Genomic DNA, 20,355 nt, shown 5'->3' with positions numbered 1-20,355 from the left:
AAAGACAAAAAAGTAAACTGTTGGGAAGATGTTTGTTTTTGAGGTGTGTGTGAGATTTTGTGTTGAAAAAGACAGGTTATGTGTTATTGTACCCATCATATGCTGCTTCATCTTGAACCCAGTTTTATATCAAATAAACAGAACAGACAGACTTTCATGGTATAACGAATTGAGTCTTGGGGCGGATACAAATGCAGTTTAGAGTTTTATTAAGAACATGTAATCCAAAGGGCAAGGCAAAAAGCAAGACAGGCAAAGGTCAGGCTATCAGCAAAAGGGCATAAAGCAGGCAAGGCAAAGCACAAAATGAGAAACTAGAAACAAGATCAAAAAAACGGTATCGAGAACACAGGACAAAGTCTTGGTACGGTGAGAACACTCAATACTTTGTTCAATACTTTGAACAAAGACACACGAGGGGTTTAAATACCAAACATAATCAACGGGAAAACTCAGAACAGCTGAGGACAATGGAAATCCTAACACATTCGTTTTAATCAGATCCAAAGTAACTGGTAACTTGCTACTTGAGTAGTATTCTCATTGGATACTTTATTACGCTTACTCAAGTAATTATTAACATTATTACTTTTACTGTTACTTGAGTAATTATATTTATAAGTAGTTTTTCTTGGACTTGAGTAAAATATTTGCCTACTCTACCCAGCTCTGCACATCAAGGACCTTTTATGGACTGCACACCTAAGGTCATGATCATGAGGTGACCAATTTGCTATTGGTATTCGGCACTGAAATAAGCAAATGGGAAAACTGCCAGTCCTCTACTCAGTCATAGAGCCTTGTAACCTTCCGTTTTTGTGTGTTGTTTGTTCATCATGGCAAGTTCAGTTCTCCCAAAAGAGTCAAACTGAAACAAACCTTTCCACACATGAATATTTGTAGGTACAGTGTGAATAAAAAACCTTTTCACAGTCTGTATTCAAATCCTCTTGGCATTAGACGTGTGAATGTACAGCAAATATCTAATATGAAACCAACTTTGCCACTGTACTCTTAAGTCATGATTTTAAGAAACCTTTTGATCATGTCGATATGCTGGGGCATAATTTTGATAAACACTCATTATTAAAGCCTAGCAAGCAGTGTAATTTTGTCTTTAACTGGTGGGGCACAGGTGCGGGAGTAAGGCCTAGGGTCAGTGTGGAAGCATTGCTGGGAACCTGGGAATTTCCAAGTCTAATGCCAAGTGGGAGAATTGGTCCGGATACCAGACATGCCACAGGTTGTCCATGATCAACCTGGGACGTACCGTATACCGGTGAGTATTCAAGGGGGGTACATACCTCCCATTGGTGGATTAACACTGTAATCAAACCATCACTGGCCATCACTATCTAATTCTGGGGACAAAACCATTAAATAGAGGTGGTGGTTATTCCTCATCTCACCTATCCACTGATTTTGGGAACAAATTAGCTGGCATTTCAGACACTGTTGAGGGCAATGTGTGTGGATGGGCCCTGCAACAGTGTACCATGGTATGGGATGAGCATTGGCTGGGGAGGTTTGGCCTGGCCTGTCAATGTCAGCTCAGTGTCAGGAAGGCCCTGCCCCCTTGACCTTCAGGAGCAGACACAAGACAAAACCCTCAGGCATGCCTTAGTCCAAGTGAAAGTAATTGATGGTCAGCGGGTTCAGCTCAACCTTGCACTCTCCTTCCCCTATTTCGCAGTTATGAAAGATGATGCAAGACATCATCAAAAGTTATGCAGGACACTCAGACAAAAGCAGAAATGACCCAGTAATTGGTCCCAAAGAGTCATTGGGAAATGTTACTACAGACAGCTCATCATAATCTAATGTCCAGGCATTTGCGGCAATGTTTGCAGGCGGTGTGCTGCATGTTGCAAATGTCAGCTGTTGAATCCAATTGGCTACCCCAAAAGCATTACTGTGCCCTCTTCCACTAATTAAGGTCCCCTTTGAAAGAATTGGTATGGACTATTATTTGGTATTGGAATGGAATACACAAGGGCATCACTTTGTGTTAGTCCTGGTGGATTACTCAACATAATATCCTAAAGATGTGCCTCTTGGCAAAATCTTAGCATGCAGATGTGAAGAACCCTGCGATAGATCATACTTCACTTTTGCCAATATAGACCTCATTGACGAGCATAAGCTATTGTATATCCATCATTTACATACTTACTGTGAAATACTGTTCATTTATATTATTTGTTATGCTTATAATACATTTGTTCATTTCTCAAAACTCAAAATGCATGAGTAAAGCAGGCAATCCTGAGCATTACATTTGGACTTAAGTTCTAAGTCTAAGGAACATGAATGTGCAAAATGTTTATACATGCACCTTGTAATGTGCTCTATAGATCAGGTTTTGTTCCAAAGAGCTATGACCATCCTGAGCCAAGATATTGAGATTTCTGTAAACAGCTGTATAACAGAAATTTGTTGTGTGCCATGAAACAAAAACTAATGGTTTTGCAGTGGCAATACATAGAGGCAATCACACACACTCACACACACACACAATTAAAAACGGTCAAGCAACCAACTTTATAATTATTGGACCACTTGAGATGGACTGACCCAGCCACAAGATAACCTGTCAGTTTCACTCATAACTCATAAAGATATTTTGTTGTGTGTGACATATATATTATTTTAATTAACTGAACTAAATGTCAGCAGTGAGCTCAATCAATTAAGCATCCAATAAAAACCTAAGCTTATGGTAAACTTTCTAATCACCCGAGTCTAAGTGTGCCTAATAAAAATTTAAATGTAAAGCCCTATAAAAAGTGTGCACCCAAGACCTCTCTCTTGATCTCTCTGTCAGACTTGCTGGCACACACAAATCACTCCCACTCACAGCTAAAGCTAAAGGCTAAACTCTCAGGGCATGTGGTAGTTAGGCAATCTTATGACAAAAGCACAGATGGTGTGAGGAGTGACATTGATTTGACAAGAGTATTGAATATTTATGTATGTTTATGTATACATATCTAGACATGCATAGCATTTATCTGTCTTCTGCATGTTCATACATTTTTAAGAGAAAATTAAGTAAAGCCATTTGCACTTAGTCACATATATGACGTACACGATAAATAGAATTATGAGTCATTTAAAAGATCACAGCCATTCTCATATTTGTCAGCATGATGAGTCATGCTGGGTTACACTCACTCTCACTCAATCACTTTCAGTAAGCACTTAATCCTGGTCAGGGTTGTGACGGATCCGGAGTTTAACCTGAGAACACTGAGCATGAGGTGGGAATACAATTGGGTAATACATCGCAAGACACCATACACACACACACACACAATCACACACTCATTCACAACGAGGAGCAATTTAGCATAGACAGTCCACCTACTGGAATGTTTTTGGGAGTTCGGTGAAAACCGGAGAACCCGGAGGAAACCCACACAGACACAAGGCTTCAAATCTTTCATATCCAAATCCTGATAGCTGATGTAACCTACCAGAGAGTCCTCCACTGTGAAGTTGAACATCTTCTTAGCATTTGCTTTCAGATCAGTGACAAAATCTTTGTACTCTGGATTCTGTGGCTCTCTGTACGTCAGGATTTTCACACTCTGAAAAAGAAACAGTAGAGTCCCTGATAAAACACTTGTCACATGGAAGACCCAAAGACTGTTCAGTCATATCTTTGATTTTTAAAAAAGGATATCACAGACAATGTCAATCGTGGTTTCATCCTAAATACATCTTTTGCAAGCACTTGGCCACCAGGAATTCAGCAGAAGAGTGAATGAACACACTACAGTGGTACAGGAGGAGGAAGGCAGAGAATATTTGTCTTATACAACTTCTAGTGTGGGAGATACAGTAGTTGATGAATAACTAAAATAAACCTATATCACAAAATTAATTTATCAAAAAGCCTCCTGTGCTGCTTTGCCACTACTTCCCAGAACTCCTCCACTGTAAAAACAGAAGTGCTCAAGCAGAATCCACTGCTGAAACTGATGAAATTAGACCCCATTAGACCCCATAACCCTTTCTTGGACCTCACATAGACTGGAAACTAAAGGATGAGGAGCCAGTGTGATAGTCTAAAGAATTGTATATTAGTGACTAACAGTTGTACATGAGTTTTGCTCCAAATATGCCAACAAGCAAACCAGTCTTCCTTAAAGATTTATAGATTTACACTACTAGGTGTTCTGTGCCTTGTGTGGAAAAAAGGAAGCACTGTAACTGGCACTGGGCAGTCACACGTGTAGCGTCAGGTGCGAATCAACAGGGGAAGATTGCCTGGATGCTGATATACTTCCCAAAGCAGAACACATAATGAGAATACACACAATGCATAACGAAAAACGCCATATGACCAAGCGACTTCAATCAAATGGCAAATTCATCATGAACCATCATTAGCTGCAGATAAAATTCCTGCAAAGCGCAAAGACATTTTTTAATTCAAACAGAGACAGAGTTTATATTTCACAAAGTTTCTCTTTCACTCAAGTGGCTCTTGTATTTTTGTTGTTATTGATTATCCAATGTTTGAGAACAAGTTCTTTTCTGATTTGTTCATAATTAAAGTAAGAGCTGCAAATCCCTGATGCTGAACCTGCTTGCTGCTGTGTTCTCTCTCCTGCTTTTTCTCTTTTCTCAGTCTATCTTTCCCTTTTTTTTGTCCCAATGGACTTTTTCCACCTTGCACTCTAAAATAAGATTTGATACATTGCAGGCACATTGAATCTCTCCTATGAAGTCTCTCCTCAAGCTTACCTGGTATGCTTCTTTTGCGAGGTCATCATCAGGGTCTCCTCTGGCCCAAGGCCGGGCAGGTTGTGATGCCACAGTGCGTCCAAAAACATCAATGTAGATGAAGACAAACTCCTCCTGAGGAAGATTTGCCTTACGGAAGTTCACCATTAGCTGTCGAAAGATATCCGGAGTACAGCATGCAAACACCACTACCAAAAAAAAAAAAGAAAAACAGAAAAAAAACAAGAAAGCAAGAATATAGGTTATTAAGCACAAAATATAGGCAGCATTTTTTGTGACCCCCAATTCTGTATATGTCAGACATAATATCATAAGCTTTACTTGTTTCTATCGCTAGACTAAATATAGATAAGTCCCATTAGGCCCATTTCCTAGCACTGACTGGCTGTTCAATAGACTAATGAGATTACCTCAGCATACAGCAAGAGCAAAATGTCATCTTAACACTATTAGGTTGGAAATTGTGGTCTGTGTGTCTGCATGCATATGTGTGCACGCCCAAAAGTAACACATATGGACATGTCAGTCAAAGAAAAAAAGCACTTCTGATAATTAGCTTGCCATGTATGATCTATTAACATGCTTTATTAAGACAGAGATGCTTAAAACTATGAAAGCAGAAGACCAGCAGTGCAAATCAATCTCTCTCTCTCTCTCTCTCTCTCTCTCTCTCTCTCTCTCTCTCAAACACACACACAAAACATAGTGGGAGTGTGAAAATGTCCCTGTCTGCATAGTCTCTAAGTCTGCTTAATGCCATAAAAGGACAAAAAAGTAATAATATACAATTACACACGTACATACAGTAGCATCTATAAAAGGCTCCATTAAAGCTGCATGAACAAGAGAGTGTGATTCCGAACTAGGATAATCATTTCAAGTTTGGAAGCAGGTTCATTTCTGTACATTCACATACAATTGCCACCTAAGCAACACAGGACTGCCCTATGAAAGTCAGTGAGGCTTCCAGATCCACAAAGCTCATACTTTAGAGGTCATACATGCTTCAAGGTCATGCAGGAGGAGACAAAACAGAGCATTTTTTCACCCGAACAGAAAAACAGAGGAACAGAAGTTATTCAGAAAAAATAACAGAACATTAACAGATAAATAGAAGTTATGTTTTGAAGTCCCATTTATTTTTAAGTACACTCGGAGAGAGCAGGATACACTATGTCCATAAAATGGTTTTAAAATACACTGACACAGTGATTTTCCGTTGAAATTCGGTCATGGAAATACTACAGTAAGCACTTATTTGAAAGGTCATTTTCATACCAGTGCCACTCTTTGACTCCTTTTTTAACAATTATAAGCAATATTTGATTAGAGGTCACATCATTAGAGGTCACAAAGCAATTTAAGCTCTAAGATCCCTTTGTGCCTAAATTACGAGTACAGAGAAATATTTCGAATTAAACGGCACAAAAATGATTTCTGCATTAATCATTCATCGAGGTCTAAGCTGCTCCAAGATTGTCAATTATAGTCTGCTATTTATTTATTTAAAGAAAGAAAGAAAGATAGAAAGAAAACCTAATAGCTGTGTGCTTCAGGAGAGCTGCACCATTATGTTCAAGGCTGAAAGACAGACAGACAGACAGACAGACAGACAGCCACACACACACACACAGACACACACACAGGCTGCAACTGTCAAATCACAAAAAAGGTAGAGAGATGTGTGTGAGCATATAATATATAACATTATAAAGTGTGGGTGTTAGGGAAAGGTTAGTTGTAGTACACACATGAATCTCACAGGATGATTTTCTTTTGTTTGTTTGTTTGCACTTAATAGATCTCTGGAATTACTGTTAAATCGGTTCTTGGATGAAAACATTTAAGAAACACTTGTTGGCAAAATGATCTGAAAGATTGATAAGACATGCATTATGTCTATTTTATACCTAATTAAAAGCAATGAGCAATAGCAAAGTAATGTGTGCTAGAGGAAAGTTCAACCTCTTTCCTCTAAAAGCAGTCATCTATCTAAAATTTCCTGGAAACCAAGAGTCCATTAGAGTAGTAAAGCTCTTACAAACCAAACTAAAAAGCACACAGCGAGCAGGGTACATTTTTAAAGCTTTCACCAACAGGCAAATAATAAAAAAAAGCAGTAGATAGACAAAAGCACAGTCATGAATGCATTAAAAAAATGATCAGAACTTACAGTAGTGCTCCCGGTTACTAGGCATTATCATTGTGATCTGATCTTACTGTAGTTTTCAGATAGTTTGGATAAACAGATTAAGTTTAAATATTCATTGGAAGGTGAACAGTTTCTCACTGTATTCCAGTGTTAGAATCAACTACACAGTGGAGACACACAACTGCCTGAACTGGATTCTGGGTAATCAATATTCTGTGTCTGGACTGGAGACAGAGAAAATGAGTGGGAAATTAGAAAAGAGCGAGTCCTTGCAATTATGCAGAAATACAGTAGCTGTAGTAGAAGCACAAGCTGCAATGAAAGTGTCAAATCTCTAAATACAGCTGCTGCTGCTAGTGCTTTTACTTTCCATATTAGAAACATTTTCACCTCATTAAGGACCAGTAATCTACTGAAATTAAGTGCAGAAATTTCATTTTTATTTCAAACAAGCTGAACTCAATGCCAACAGTGTCAACAAGGATGCCCCCACCACCAAGGCTACTCGTTCTTGTTACTAAATTACATGCCAGAAATACCATTAAAATATACTTCAAATGTGAAAGAATCTATTGAAGAAAGACTATTGCAGACCTTGCTGTGAACGTCACCCTGTTTGAATCAATTCCAAAAGCTAATCAGTTCATCTCAGGGTTACAGTGATAATTCCATATAAATCCTACAAACATTCAACCACTCATTCTTGAGATATCGGGTTAACGAGAATCTCTGGTGGACGTACACAGAGACACCGACGGATGGACGGACAGATGGACCGATGGCAAAAATTCTAGATTCCAATCTTGAGTTCCTGCCCACAAAGATGTAAGCAACATCTTCATATGACAAACATGAAGGAAGCTATTGAAGACAAACTATTTCAAGACATTTGACCTTGCTGAGACTTCTCCTCTCCTGGTTAGAGTGATAATTCCATATGAATCCTACAAACATTCAACCACTCATTCTTCAGATACTGTGCTAACGAGAATCACAGATGGACAGATGGACAACACAACCTAAAAACATCATGCATCCCCCACTCCCCCAGTTCCAGAGGCATAAAAAGAATATGTATTATGCAGAGAGGTTTCATTAGGCATAAACACAATCTTGATATGCTGTAACGTCAGAAAGAAAGCTTTGAATATTCATTGGGATTCTTTATATACACTGACATTCTTACATCCACCTGCATCTGCTTCATGATATTTTCCTTGCTTTTATGCTTTATATATTCATTGCCCGTTGACAGGGCAGTATTATCTTCCTAGGCAAAAGTAGATATTAGACAATCATACAACCTCCAAGTGACACAACATTACCAGTCCCAACATCAGTTATTTCTCTCTCACACTCCAGCTTGCACACATGCACGTCTTTGCCCAGACACAGCTCATTGACTTCTCCACTAACTGTGTAACTACCCAAGTGTTCCAGAGTCTGAATACTGCTAAATCTTCATCTTCCCACTCTATTTGGGTCAGGGATGTATTCAGTTTAGTTAGTTTCATTTCTCCATTTCCACTTTAATTAGCCATTTTCTTATAAAAAACAAAAAAACAAACAAAAAAAACCCCACAAAATCACTAATGAGTGATGTGGTATGGATGTAGCCACAGGATGATCCGAAGTTCATCTTGAAATCAGTGACATGAGTCATTTAAGTCCATTCATTTAAATGATTTGCTCAAATGTGCAGCTTGATTATGCCAGAGTCTGATCCTGTTGTCACTTGTAGCACAGTTTAGTTATTTTAGTTTCTGATATGACATGGCATTGGACAAATTGTATACACTATACTATAATATTTATACACATGACTGTTATCTCTGTTTAAAATGTTATTTAAAATTTCAGTTAAACCTAGAAAGACATTAACAGTTCTTTCAAATGTGAGTGAATGGGGGCCTAAATGCAGGTAGGCACTAAAGTTGTGAGAGTTGAGATATTAGGGCCCATAGTAGTGGTTCAAGTAATTCTCTGGAGCCAGTCTTTTGGATTTACAATATCACACCTAATTTGCATATTAACTCAAATGTGTCTTGTCTCGGTCAATTACAGCTCCACAGTCAGCTGTCCCTTTGTTGCTTGCTAGCATAAACACAAGGAAAAGCAGATAACAACCTTGAAAGCAAAAAAGGTTAATAATCCTTGCAGATTTTTAAAATAACATACTTCTATATCTGTCTTTAAAAGAAAATATTTCCACAAACTGAAATGGTGGAAATCTCCAACTCGGATCGAACGAGCTTGAAGGGAATTCACTGAACATGTCTCAACTGATCTGCTAAGCAAGAGAAGAGTGACTCTCAGGCACGACTGAAAGATTTGCTGATACTGACCAGCAGACCATGAGAGGATGGTCATGATCTAACAATTTGCTTATTTAAGCAATGAAAGGAGTGAGCAATGTCGATCATGATATATGAGGAAAGTAACTGTTTCACCAACTGTTTGTCCAGTACAGGCAGTTCTTCAGCAGATTTCCTCTCATCAGCACATTCCTCCTCTAGCAGAGACATATATGTGTAATGTGCATGACTATTCATGCACATCTACCCCCTCCTCCTCTATTAATTAGAGGAATGTGTGTTGTTCACCTTTGTGTCCCCATGGTTTTCACCAGTCCAGCTTAATTTTTAACTAAGGCCAGATGGATTGGACATATGTAAGCAGAGCACATGGGAACGCTTAGCTCAGTGCTGTGGCCAGTTTAGTTCAGCATGGGTGCTCCTCCAGCTTGAAACCATGGTGATGGCAGGGACTGAACCTACACATAGGGGCATAAGCAGTCTTCCAAGAAGACCAAATCAAGACATCCTGTAGAGTCTGAGGGTCTTTCGAGACAATCTTCTGCTGGTAGACTCATTCAAGAAGTATAGTCGCTGAGTAATTATATATATATATATATATATATATATATATATATATATATATATATATATATATATATAATTACTCAGCGACTATACTTTAGCGCAAGACTTTTTAACCTTTACTTGTAGATCAAATGCAGGAAGTTCTAAATTGCCAAAGAAATCTAATCTTAAATCTAAATTGTAAATATTTATGGAAAGCACACAATTTATGGAAGTTTAGTACACAGCTCCGTGTTGCAATTTAAAGCTAATTTGGTGGAAACATAAAAATGGGTGGGAGGTTCCCCTGCTGTGTGCATGTCTATGGAACAAAATACCCTTCTAGTGCAGCAGTACAAAGCTGAGTGAGAATGAAGTGATTTGAAACAAGACAAGCTTAAATCTGAGAAGCATGATGGGTTTTATCAATAATGTGTGTGTGCATAAGATGTATTGATGTTGAAGCTCATGCTGATTCTTGGCTATTAGCAGCCCTGATGAAAGGAGCTCTGCTACAAACCGACTTAAATTGGGACCACAGCAGCAGGGTCTATCAATCAATGTATTCTCATGCTCTTTAAAAAAACACAGAGGTGAAAGATGAGAACATTAGACCTCATATGAGTACTATTGGTGTGTGCATTTGGTTTTAATGTCCAAAAGGTCCCAAGATTTTTATACAGGTTTTTTTTTTTTGTTTGCTTGAAAACTAAACGAGTCAAAAGATTTAATTTGGGTTGAAGACAGGGCTGATCAGTGATATCGATTGAGATAGATGATTACTGATAAATGTATGTGCATATATAAAAAAGCATCTGCCCTGTGTCCAGACATTCATATTCACACACAAATCACATATTTCTAGAACTATCTCTTCCAGACATGTCACTGTGTCACACAATGAACACAGTTTACCCTAACCCAACCCTAACCCCAACCCTAACCCTAACCCTAACCCTCTGTCTTAGGACTGATATAATAACTGATATTTAATAACTGATATGATATAATAACTGATATATAACTCCAGCTCGACCTGAATGAGAATGAAACACTAAATGAGAAAAAAGTAAATCTTTCTTTCATCAAGCATGAGTGAAAGAATTACTGAATGAAACACTGATCCACTGAATGAATGAAGAACAACTCTTGGTCATGACTGAAAATTTAGCTGATTCAGGCATTGAGTGCAAGGGACAATCTTCATCATGATGTTTCCACTGAGGGAAGTAACTGTTTCAACACCTGCTTTAATCCAGTACAGGCAATTCTTTTAACAGATTTCCTCTAATTAGCACATTCCTCAGTGATACATTCAGTGATATAAGACCAATATTATAAGACCAATATATTTGATCAGTACTTGTAATTGTCATGATACCATAATGATGCCATGACATGTTATGTCACAGAATCATTTTTACCAAGTGTACTCTGGTGCTATGTTTAGTGAAGTTTAGTCATGGGGTCCATAATTTTTTAATATTGTTACAATTGTGGAAATTACAACCCATCATTATTACACCATTACTACACCATTATTACACTGGAATCTAATGACAATTCATTGATGGAACGTTAGAAAACAAAAAAAGCTTTGGCTGCAATAAATAGCCAAAATATCACTGTACACATTTAAATATTTTGAAAAGTTTGTTGGTAAAAAATTAAATCTGTACCTTGCGGGTTTGTGATATATATATTTTTTTTACAGTTATAAACAGTTCCTCATGAGAACTGATCAAAAATGAAATCCAGTTCTAAATGAATGTGTCTGATACTGTCACCATCACTGTCGACATTGTTGAAATGCAACCACAACAAATTTACAAAGGAATAGTTTACAGAACTTCATAGGGTCCAGTCTACCTGTGTGAATGTGTTAGATAAAATAACACCTACCTAAGAGACCTGTGTGTGTGTGTGTGTGTGTGTGTGTGTGTGTGTGTGTGTGTGTATGTGTGCGTATGTGAATATGCTTTAAAATGGACAAAACTGCATGAGAGGCCCTTTATGAAGCTATAGACTCATCAATAGTCTGTCATTATAGAATCTCTTATAGGAAATCATGTATGTCAAGTGGCATTTCTTATGATATCAGAGAATATGATTTCTTCAAGTATTATGGCAGCTGTTAATAACGCATGTCATAAAACTGATCGTAAAGCATGTAACAAAATATATACTACTTAGCGGCACACTTACCAAAAATGAGCATGTGACAGTTTGTAAGCGGTTATGACATTATACATTATGGCAGCTATCATCACAATTAATGGCAATATACTGTAACACTTCTATACACCTAGAAAACGAAACTGTCCTGAGACAAAGGTTAAGTAAAGTCTTACAAAATAATAACTGCGAAATCCACAGTTGACGTTTTAAGACTGAATAGCTTACAGAACAGAGAACATGGAACATTTTGGAGCAGAAAGGCGGGGCATCTCTTGCCCTGTTCCTGCAGATGTGAATGTTGTATGTATTTCATGTGCCATATTGAGAAGTGTTTCTTGTCAGCCGAGAATTCTGTTCTTAGCTGAGGTTCTGTTGCATTGCTTGTATGTGTTATAGAGTAAATCACCTTTCGTGAAATAATATGATTTCTTATGGAAGGTCCATGATTTGCCTGTAGTAAATTTCAAATTCACTAAACTATATAATTTTTAATAAAAAGAGCAAATACTCTGACACCGCTGTCTAAAGGCAGAGCTCTACCGTATGTAATTCAGCTCTGCCTTTACAGCATGAAGCAGATAGCCATAAAAGTGGGATAAAGTTGGCAAATTACGAAGTCTGTTTTCACAGGAAATGCCGATGGATCTGATACAAAGTGCTGTACTTCCTTATATGGTGACCTCTCATTATAAAGGTTGAGTGGATATTTTTATATTCTTTTGGGACCTAAACAAAAGTTACACAGTCATCATTAAAAATCCTCTTCTTGGGTTATGAATCTAATACAACATCTAAGGTTCACAGATGTAAGCTACACAGGAGCTAGTTTTTCATGTTTAGCCTTTTTAGCTTTACTGAAACCAACTGTGGAAGCTACGGTATACGGTCCTAGCAGAATGACAAGGCTTCTTAAGCTAAGTACCTGCAAGATGTAGACCCTAGATTGTCAGATCGTCAGGGGATTGCTGGCCTGGTTACTTTTGATTCTGGCTAATAAAAAGGGGGTGAAACTGACACTGGCTTTAAGTTTAGTTAAGATTTTGCTTTTGATTCATGTCTAGGATTTATGTACAGGTCTTATGTACAGGTCAGGTCTTCACTTTGTCAACATCATCAATGTACGTAATTGGAGTTCTAGCACCATTTGGAGTAGGGTCTGTGTCAGTTCTCTTCTCATGATGACCTTGAATAGCACCACCTTACTGTATTGTGAAAAATGTAAACGTTTAAAATATTTTATATATATATATATATATATATATATATATATATATATATATATATATATATATAAACAAACTTTCATTATAGAATTGTAAATAAGACTGGTAGTGATATAATGTGAAGCATTCATAAGAATACACTGGTTTTTTAAAAAAGTATTTAGATTATTTACATTTAAAAATCTCATTATTAAATCCTTTTACGCAATATATCGCAAGCAAAAACAACCTTGTTGCCAATATTTTATGCAAATGATATGAATCATACATTAATCATATGATAACCAAGATTCCATGAGCAGTGTGTTCTCCCCAGTGGAGAAATAAATCCTATTCCAGTGTACAGCTGTACAGCAAGAAAAGTGACAAATTAGATAAACAGAATAAAAATGTAACTGTATGCCAAAAATGGAAATGCACAAAGCATTCGAGGAGGATACGGTGAGAAAAACCAGATTCAAAAGGGACCCCTTCCTTATAATTAATGAATTCATTGTCTGAAATATTGGTTTTAATTCCGAAACAGGACTCCACCATTTTATGAACATACAGTATTCTGCTTTCTCTGATTTAAAACTTGCTAGTTAGTCCTGCATTGACTGTGTGTAAAAATACACAATGGGGCTTCAAAACATATCTTCTATCTACTGTTTTTCTTTTCAAATGTGTGTGTGGCAGTGTAAAATGCTTCATTTTGTCTCATCGTATAGGCATGACCTTGTGGATCTGGCAGCCTTACAGATTTTGCAGAGGGCAGTCTTGGGTCCTCCTACTGTACTATAACCTACAACCATTAGAATTAGGGCAAATAAATCACGGAAATTCCTTTCTTTAAAAACTTCATGTAAACATCCAAGTCTTTGAGTCACAAAGTCTTATAAATAACCCCATAAACTCACTTCCAGTGAGTTCAGCCAGTCTTCAGTCTAAAATACATTTTCATTTTAATTTCAGTATAGTTACTCAAAGTTCTTTGTAGTTATTGGATAATATGTTAATTCATTTATTCAGCTTCAGTAAATGCATGTCTGAAGCAGGAACACACCCTGGATGGGTGAACACGTGTTCACATCTAGGGGCATTTTAACCCTTTCAGGCATGAATTATGAAATTATGATCATGGATTTTTTTTCTGTGTTTTTTCACTCTTCTTTAAGCATAAAAACATAATTTTACTTTTACACACTATACATTTTTCAAAAAGTTATTGATGCATGCGTTCAAATGGAGAATTAGTGCCCACTCTAGCGACTGTTATGCAGTTGTTCTACTGAAATCCTTCCAATAGCCAGAAAATGGCTTTTGAATAGCTGTCCACTGTAGGGACCACTATGCATGAAAGGGTTAATGAAGCCAATCCGATGCAGATGCATGGCATGTGTGTGTGTGTGACTATTGTGTGTGTGTGACTATCAAACTATTGACACTATGAATACACATAAGCTAACACCAGTGCATTTTCAAGTTTCCCTGTCTGAAAGGTCCAGAGGCTGGATGCAGACAGGGGGCTGAGGGAGACGAGGCTGTGGAATGGGTACGAATCCTCAACACATGTGCATCTCCCGGATCTCAGCAATGACCTGACTGGCTTTCTGTAAGGCCTGCAGCATGTCTGTGACCTCCTTGCCACGCTGTGCCATGTCCTCTGACTCAGTGAGCAGATCGTCCAGCATGCCTGATTTATACAGCTGTCCTACCAGCTCACTCTGCAGATTGCCCTTCATAGTCAATGATACACGCAAAGTGCATGTTCTTGCGTATGATGAGGAAGAAGGATTTAATGAGCAGTGTTAAATGTGTTGAAAGGATAGTGTTTTGTGCCATATTTGTGCCCTGGTTTCTATACAACTACAGAGAGTTTTATGGACATGAATAGAAGATATCTAAGGATGAGTAGTGTGGGGCAATGCTAAAACTAAATTGTATTTATTAATCATACTCAGTTGTATAATCAAGGATAACAGAAAAATGCTGTACAAACTTTGAATCTCTCTCTCTCTCCCACTCTCTCTCTCTCCCACTCTCTCTCTCTCTCACTCTCTCTCTAACTCTCTCACACTCTCATTCTCTCACTCACTCTCTGTCTCTCTCTCCCACTCATTCGCTCTCTCTCTCACTCCCTCTCACTCTCACTCTCTCTCTCTCTCTCTCTCTCTCTCTCTCTCTCACTTATATCACTGTCCAGAGGTACGGTTTGTTGTGGGGTGACAGATATTAACTTTGTGTTCTGCGATTCTGAATGACCAAATCTCACTGTAAAGCACTGCATTATAGTTTTCTATCTAGGAAATACAAAACAAGTCCGTAATTATAGATAACAGACTACAAAGTAAATGTTGTTCTAAAGAAATAGGATGGACAAAACAATCTAAAAGATTTAGGTAAATTCCGTAAAACAAATACTTTTCCTAAAAGTTTGACATGAGCCATTAGACTACTTGACTGCATATGAGGTATAGAAACATAAAGAAGGATAACATATCCCACTGGAGAGGAAATCATGATTCAATATTAGGTTTGTAATTACATAACTTCAGTTGAGTCAACATGTAATTCATATGGAATTGTGTCCAGAAATTAAGAAGTTAACAACACCTCACATCTGCTGCTACAGAAGACAAATCAGAGCCACTCACCTCTGCCCTCTTCTTTTATCTTATGCAGATGCTCAGAGTAGTTAATGGACTTGCTGTCCTCCTCAAACACAAGGTCCACCGTGGTGATGTTGGCTTCGTGCAATTCCACATAAAGACCCTCGATGGCAAAATAGCACTCGCGCTCACTCATTTTGCTGTCTCCAAACATCAACAGGGCATGCTGGACCCAGCCAAAGTGTCTACACACATGAAGGCCAAACTCACCCAGCTTTTTGTGTGTAGGGCCTGTGTTAGTAATAGAGGTGTAGACCTCGGCGCGGAGGAAGCCTACTGCTGGTGCTCCTGCCGTGATCATAGGTAGACCCCAATGTGTGGTGAAGAGGCCCACTGGAGAGGCTGTGTAGTCACAGCCTGGGCCAATGAAAGCCCATGGCTCATGAGTGAACTTCAGGTACACAGCCATTTGTGGCGCAACAGACTCAGAGCAAATACCATCAGCATTCTCACTGTTGTTAAAAACGTATCGCAGTCTGTACCCAGGCAGGAGCAAAGAGTCGGCGTTGATGAGTGCTATTGCACGCAGTAGGGCAGGTCCGACACGTGGCCAGGCCCACGGGTATGAGGTATTGTCCTTAGGCAGAATAACAGCCAGTGTAATGTTTTCCTGTTTGTGCATGGGTTTGTGAGGCTCGTGGGGATGAGAAGATCTGGGATGGATAGAAACAGAAGGACAGCAGAGCAGGAGCAGCAGCAACGGGGTTACAGAGAACCTGCCTCCCTTTAACCAGCACAGCTGCCTCATGGCTCCACACTTCACTTACCTAAGAGTCTGAAACACTGTGCGCGCACACACACACACACATACACACACACACACACACACACACACACACACACACACAAATCTTTATGCCAGCACACAGGGGGTAATCACTACATCTCCACATATGAATGCTCCTTTCATGAAATATTCTGAACGTATTTGAATGTAATTTTCCTTAATTTTATGCTGTGTTCTCAATCCTCATTTTACAATTATGCCAAAAGATGAACTGGAAAAAAAATGAAATGAAATGTGAATAAATGGAAAAAGGAATTGCTTTGCTGTGAATTCAAAAAGTGTGTGAAAATAACCATAAATGTCAGAGTTGAACCGAATTTGATTTGCTTGATTTTAATTCCCAGTATACATAGGCAATTTAATCGCGTGATCAGGTAAGAAAAAAGTGCCAGTAAAGATGCAGTCTGTGAGTTGACGCTGTACATTTAGCTTTTAGTGACTAGTCTGAATGCTGGACAGTTTAACATGTATATTGAAAATAGGGTACACTATATTTGTTTTGAATTTTGCATGTGTTATGAAGCAAACCTAGCAACACGGCTAGTCCTGAAATCCGGTCACAAGCAGTCATGCTTTTTTAACACACGGAAACTCGAGGTGAGAACAGTTATCCATGTCTGCTCTCCAGCTTGTGACTGAATCAGACAGATGTCTGAACAGAGCCCATAATAATTACACATGCTATAAAATTTTAATAGTAAACACAAAGCCACACTAATTATTCACTGTTGATAATGGCTCAAGCTTGACTACCTCATTACATATTTATTCCCTGTGAAGAATATCCTTTTGGCAAATAACAAGCTAGGTTAATCTTGTAAACCAAAAAGAATTTGATGGATTTGTGCAAAAATTCATTTACCATAGCTATGTTTGTTTCAGTTTTCCTTACTGTCCCTATCTGTTATTGCAAGTATCAGTAAATAAAATAATACAAATACAGCATATTAGTTAATAAGCTATTCCCTAAATGTGACTGTAAAATTCTCAAGCTGACTATAACGGATTCCTGCAACTGTGACTGACTGTCGCTTCTCAGGGGCACAACGACACAAGATTTATTGTCGAATGCAACTTCTACACTAACAGGCTCTTTAGAGGGATTGCTCCAAGAAAAGCTTTACTGAGTTCAGCCAACAAAATGTGACATATGTGAAACAAAAGTGAAAAGCATCATGGCTATTGATAAATAACTTCTGTTTTTTAATATTTAAATTTCAGTTAGCTTATATGCAATATTTTTAAGGTACATTAAAAAATATTACAGGAAAAAAATAGCTGCACTAATCTTAAGCTGCAGTTGTTCTTTTTGTACATCTGTCATTCAGGGTTAAAGATTTGCTGGACAAATTAACAACTTAATGTAGAAAACCTCACAGTATCATTTCTAATCAAAAAACAACATTCTAAAGCCAAGGATGCATGCGAAAGAAATGCAAAATGTGATCACTAATCAAACCAAACAACTGTAAATGACTTTGAATAGTAATGTCCTGAAGTAATGGTGTAGAAGAATGTCCAAAAGCACTTCCCTATCACTACAGTTTCCATCATCTTAGCCTTTTATCCATCAGCCAATTCAATCCAATTACAGTGTACCACTTACCCGCATGGGCAGCTCTGAGGAGAGTGTACACAGCACATTACAGCTTCTCACTAACTTTCAGACTGTTCTATTGCTCTGTGTGTGTATGTGTGTGTGTGTCCTGCCCAGGCAGAGCTCTTAAACCAGGCTTGATTTCTTCAAACTACATTACCTAAAATAAAGCACAGGTTATCTCCATGTCAGGCTGTACTCTGTGCAGCAGCTGGGGGGGTTATGGCTCTCCACTGCTGCTGTCACTACAGCTGGTGAAGGAGAGAGAGAGAGAGAGAGAGAGAGAGAGAGAGAGAGAGAGGATCAGATGAGTCAGTGAATCACAGCGGGGGAGTGGTCCCACATTTCAGAAGTATACACAGTTGTCAGGAGAATCCTCCTCAGACACATAAGAGACTGAAGAATCAAGTAAATGATCCATAGTGAGGTTTCACCTGTAGCATTCAAGTAAGCTGGAAAGAACAAAACTGAGTGTGTTCCTTTGGTAGTAAAGCACTCCGGTGGCTCGCACAATGACAAACACCTCCAAACAGTGTAAGAATATGCCTCTAAATCATCCACAGGAGCCAGTAAATCCATACATCCACACAAGACATACTGAGAGCCAAAGAGTCAATCATTCATTATGATCATGGAAGATCTGGGCTAAATGCTCTCTCATGCTGATATCATTCCTGTAGCTCCAGAGTTGAAGTAACAGCGTTGAGAACACTTCATCACCTGCAGTAAAGACCTGGGGCAAAATCTTCAACACGGCTATATACTATAGTGATGCAGTGAAATGTTGGCTCTGCTACAAGCTGGAGCATCCTGACTGAACAGCAGCCTGGCGTCAGACTGAGAAAGAGATGCCTGAGTAATACTGTAAGACTGAGAGAACGCGCACACGCTGTGTGTGTGTGTGTGTGTGTGTGTGTGTGTGTGTGTGTGTGTGTGTGTTCACCTAAGTCCACATATCTTTCCCTCTAATGTCCTCTCTCTCTTTCCACAAGAGGGAGGGAGAGGAAAAGGGAGAGAGGTTGTGAAAGAGAATGATAAATGAGCATTCTCTATGCTTCTGCTCTGTATCTTTCACATCAGCTAAACACTCTAGGACAAAAAAAAAAAAGAATTCTCATTGCAATTTTTTAAATTTCCCACTGTGGTTATGTTTTCTTTACTCCTCTGTATGCAAGTCTGAATTGTGTAAAATAAAGTAAGCCCGTGTTGTGTATGTGCAAGTGTTTTAAGAGATGTTATATATGTAAACTCAAGCTTTCTCGGTCAGTAAAATGCAAAATATTTTTCTTTTACCCGGAAGGTGTTGTCATTCTTTCCATCGAAATCCTTCCCTCTTGCTCTGCTGTTAGCCACTACACATGGCATTTACGAATCAATTAAGTAATAACTAGTGAGCCATAAAACCATTCATTTGTGAGAGCAGTTACAGTGGAAAGATGGCATAACCCTAGGGTCAGATCCTTGCACTAAATCTCCTTAGATTCTAAACTGACATTGACCTGAGCTCATATATTTCTCCAGACCAAAAGGCACACAAACAATACTTGGTAAACGTCCTCATTTACTGTAGCCGAACAGGGCGCAGTTTCCTGAAAGCATAGTTACGATCTCTGGTTGAGAGTGTTTAATGTGTTTGCTCTACTATTAAATGATGATCTTTGTGCACAAATACGCTCCTCCTCTCCTCTCCTCCATGTACATTAGAGAAACAAATGAGAGAAACAATATATTAAATTTGTAGTGGCACGGTAAAAATTGTATATATTACTCGATTGCTCCTTCTACTGCACCCCTAAACCCGATATACCTTTGTGACACCTACATGCAATAAACAATACAAAGCAGAGATGCACCGATACTAAATTTCTCAGCCGATACCAATAACCGATTATTTAGAGTGATATCAGCCGATAACTGATACCGATAGTCCTGCCTTCTTTTAAATTAATAATAATTAATTCCACAATTCTGAAATAATGCAAATAAAATCTTTATTCTCACCATTTCAACAAGTTGTTTCACAGTAACTGGTCTCATAAACAGAAAACACATTACTCACATTAACATTAACACATGAACTACATTCTGAAGATTAAAGTAAGATTTCTTAACTTATTGAATGTTATTAATTCATATTAACATTGACTGAATTCT

General features: G+C 38.3%; 1 protein-coding gene across 1 annotated transcript in view; it reads right to left on the bottom strand.

Annotated features, from left to right (window-relative positions):
* Positions 1–19,046, bottom strand: part of npr1b (natriuretic peptide receptor 1b) — a 51,721-nt gene extending 32,675 nt beyond the window's left edge. The window contains exons 1-5 of the mRNA XM_053628584.1: positions 18,636–19,046; positions 18,211–18,452; positions 15,803–16,600; positions 4,753–4,940; positions 3,477–3,590 (exon numbers count right to left, since the gene is read on the bottom strand). Of these exons, the coding sequence (XP_053484559.1) occupies positions 3,477–3,590; positions 4,753–4,940; positions 15,803–16,565 (1,065 nt within the window). The 5' untranslated portion in view covers positions 16,566–16,600; positions 18,211–18,452; positions 18,636–19,046. The remainder of the gene's footprint in view (positions 1–3,476; positions 3,591–4,752; positions 4,941–15,802; positions 16,601–18,210; positions 18,453–18,635) is intronic.
* Between the last annotated feature and the right edge of the window lie 1,309 nt (positions 19,047–20,355).

Source organism: Ictalurus furcatus, chromosome 1 (assembly GCF_023375685.1).
Source record: "Ictalurus furcatus strain D&B chromosome 1, Billie_1.0, whole genome shotgun sequence".
Lineage (NCBI taxonomy): Eukaryota > Metazoa > Chordata > Actinopteri > Siluriformes > Ictaluridae > Ictalurus > Ictalurus furcatus.
The sequence above is the reverse complement of the archived record's forward strand: the minus strand, read 5'-3'. Positions and strand labels throughout refer to the sequence as shown.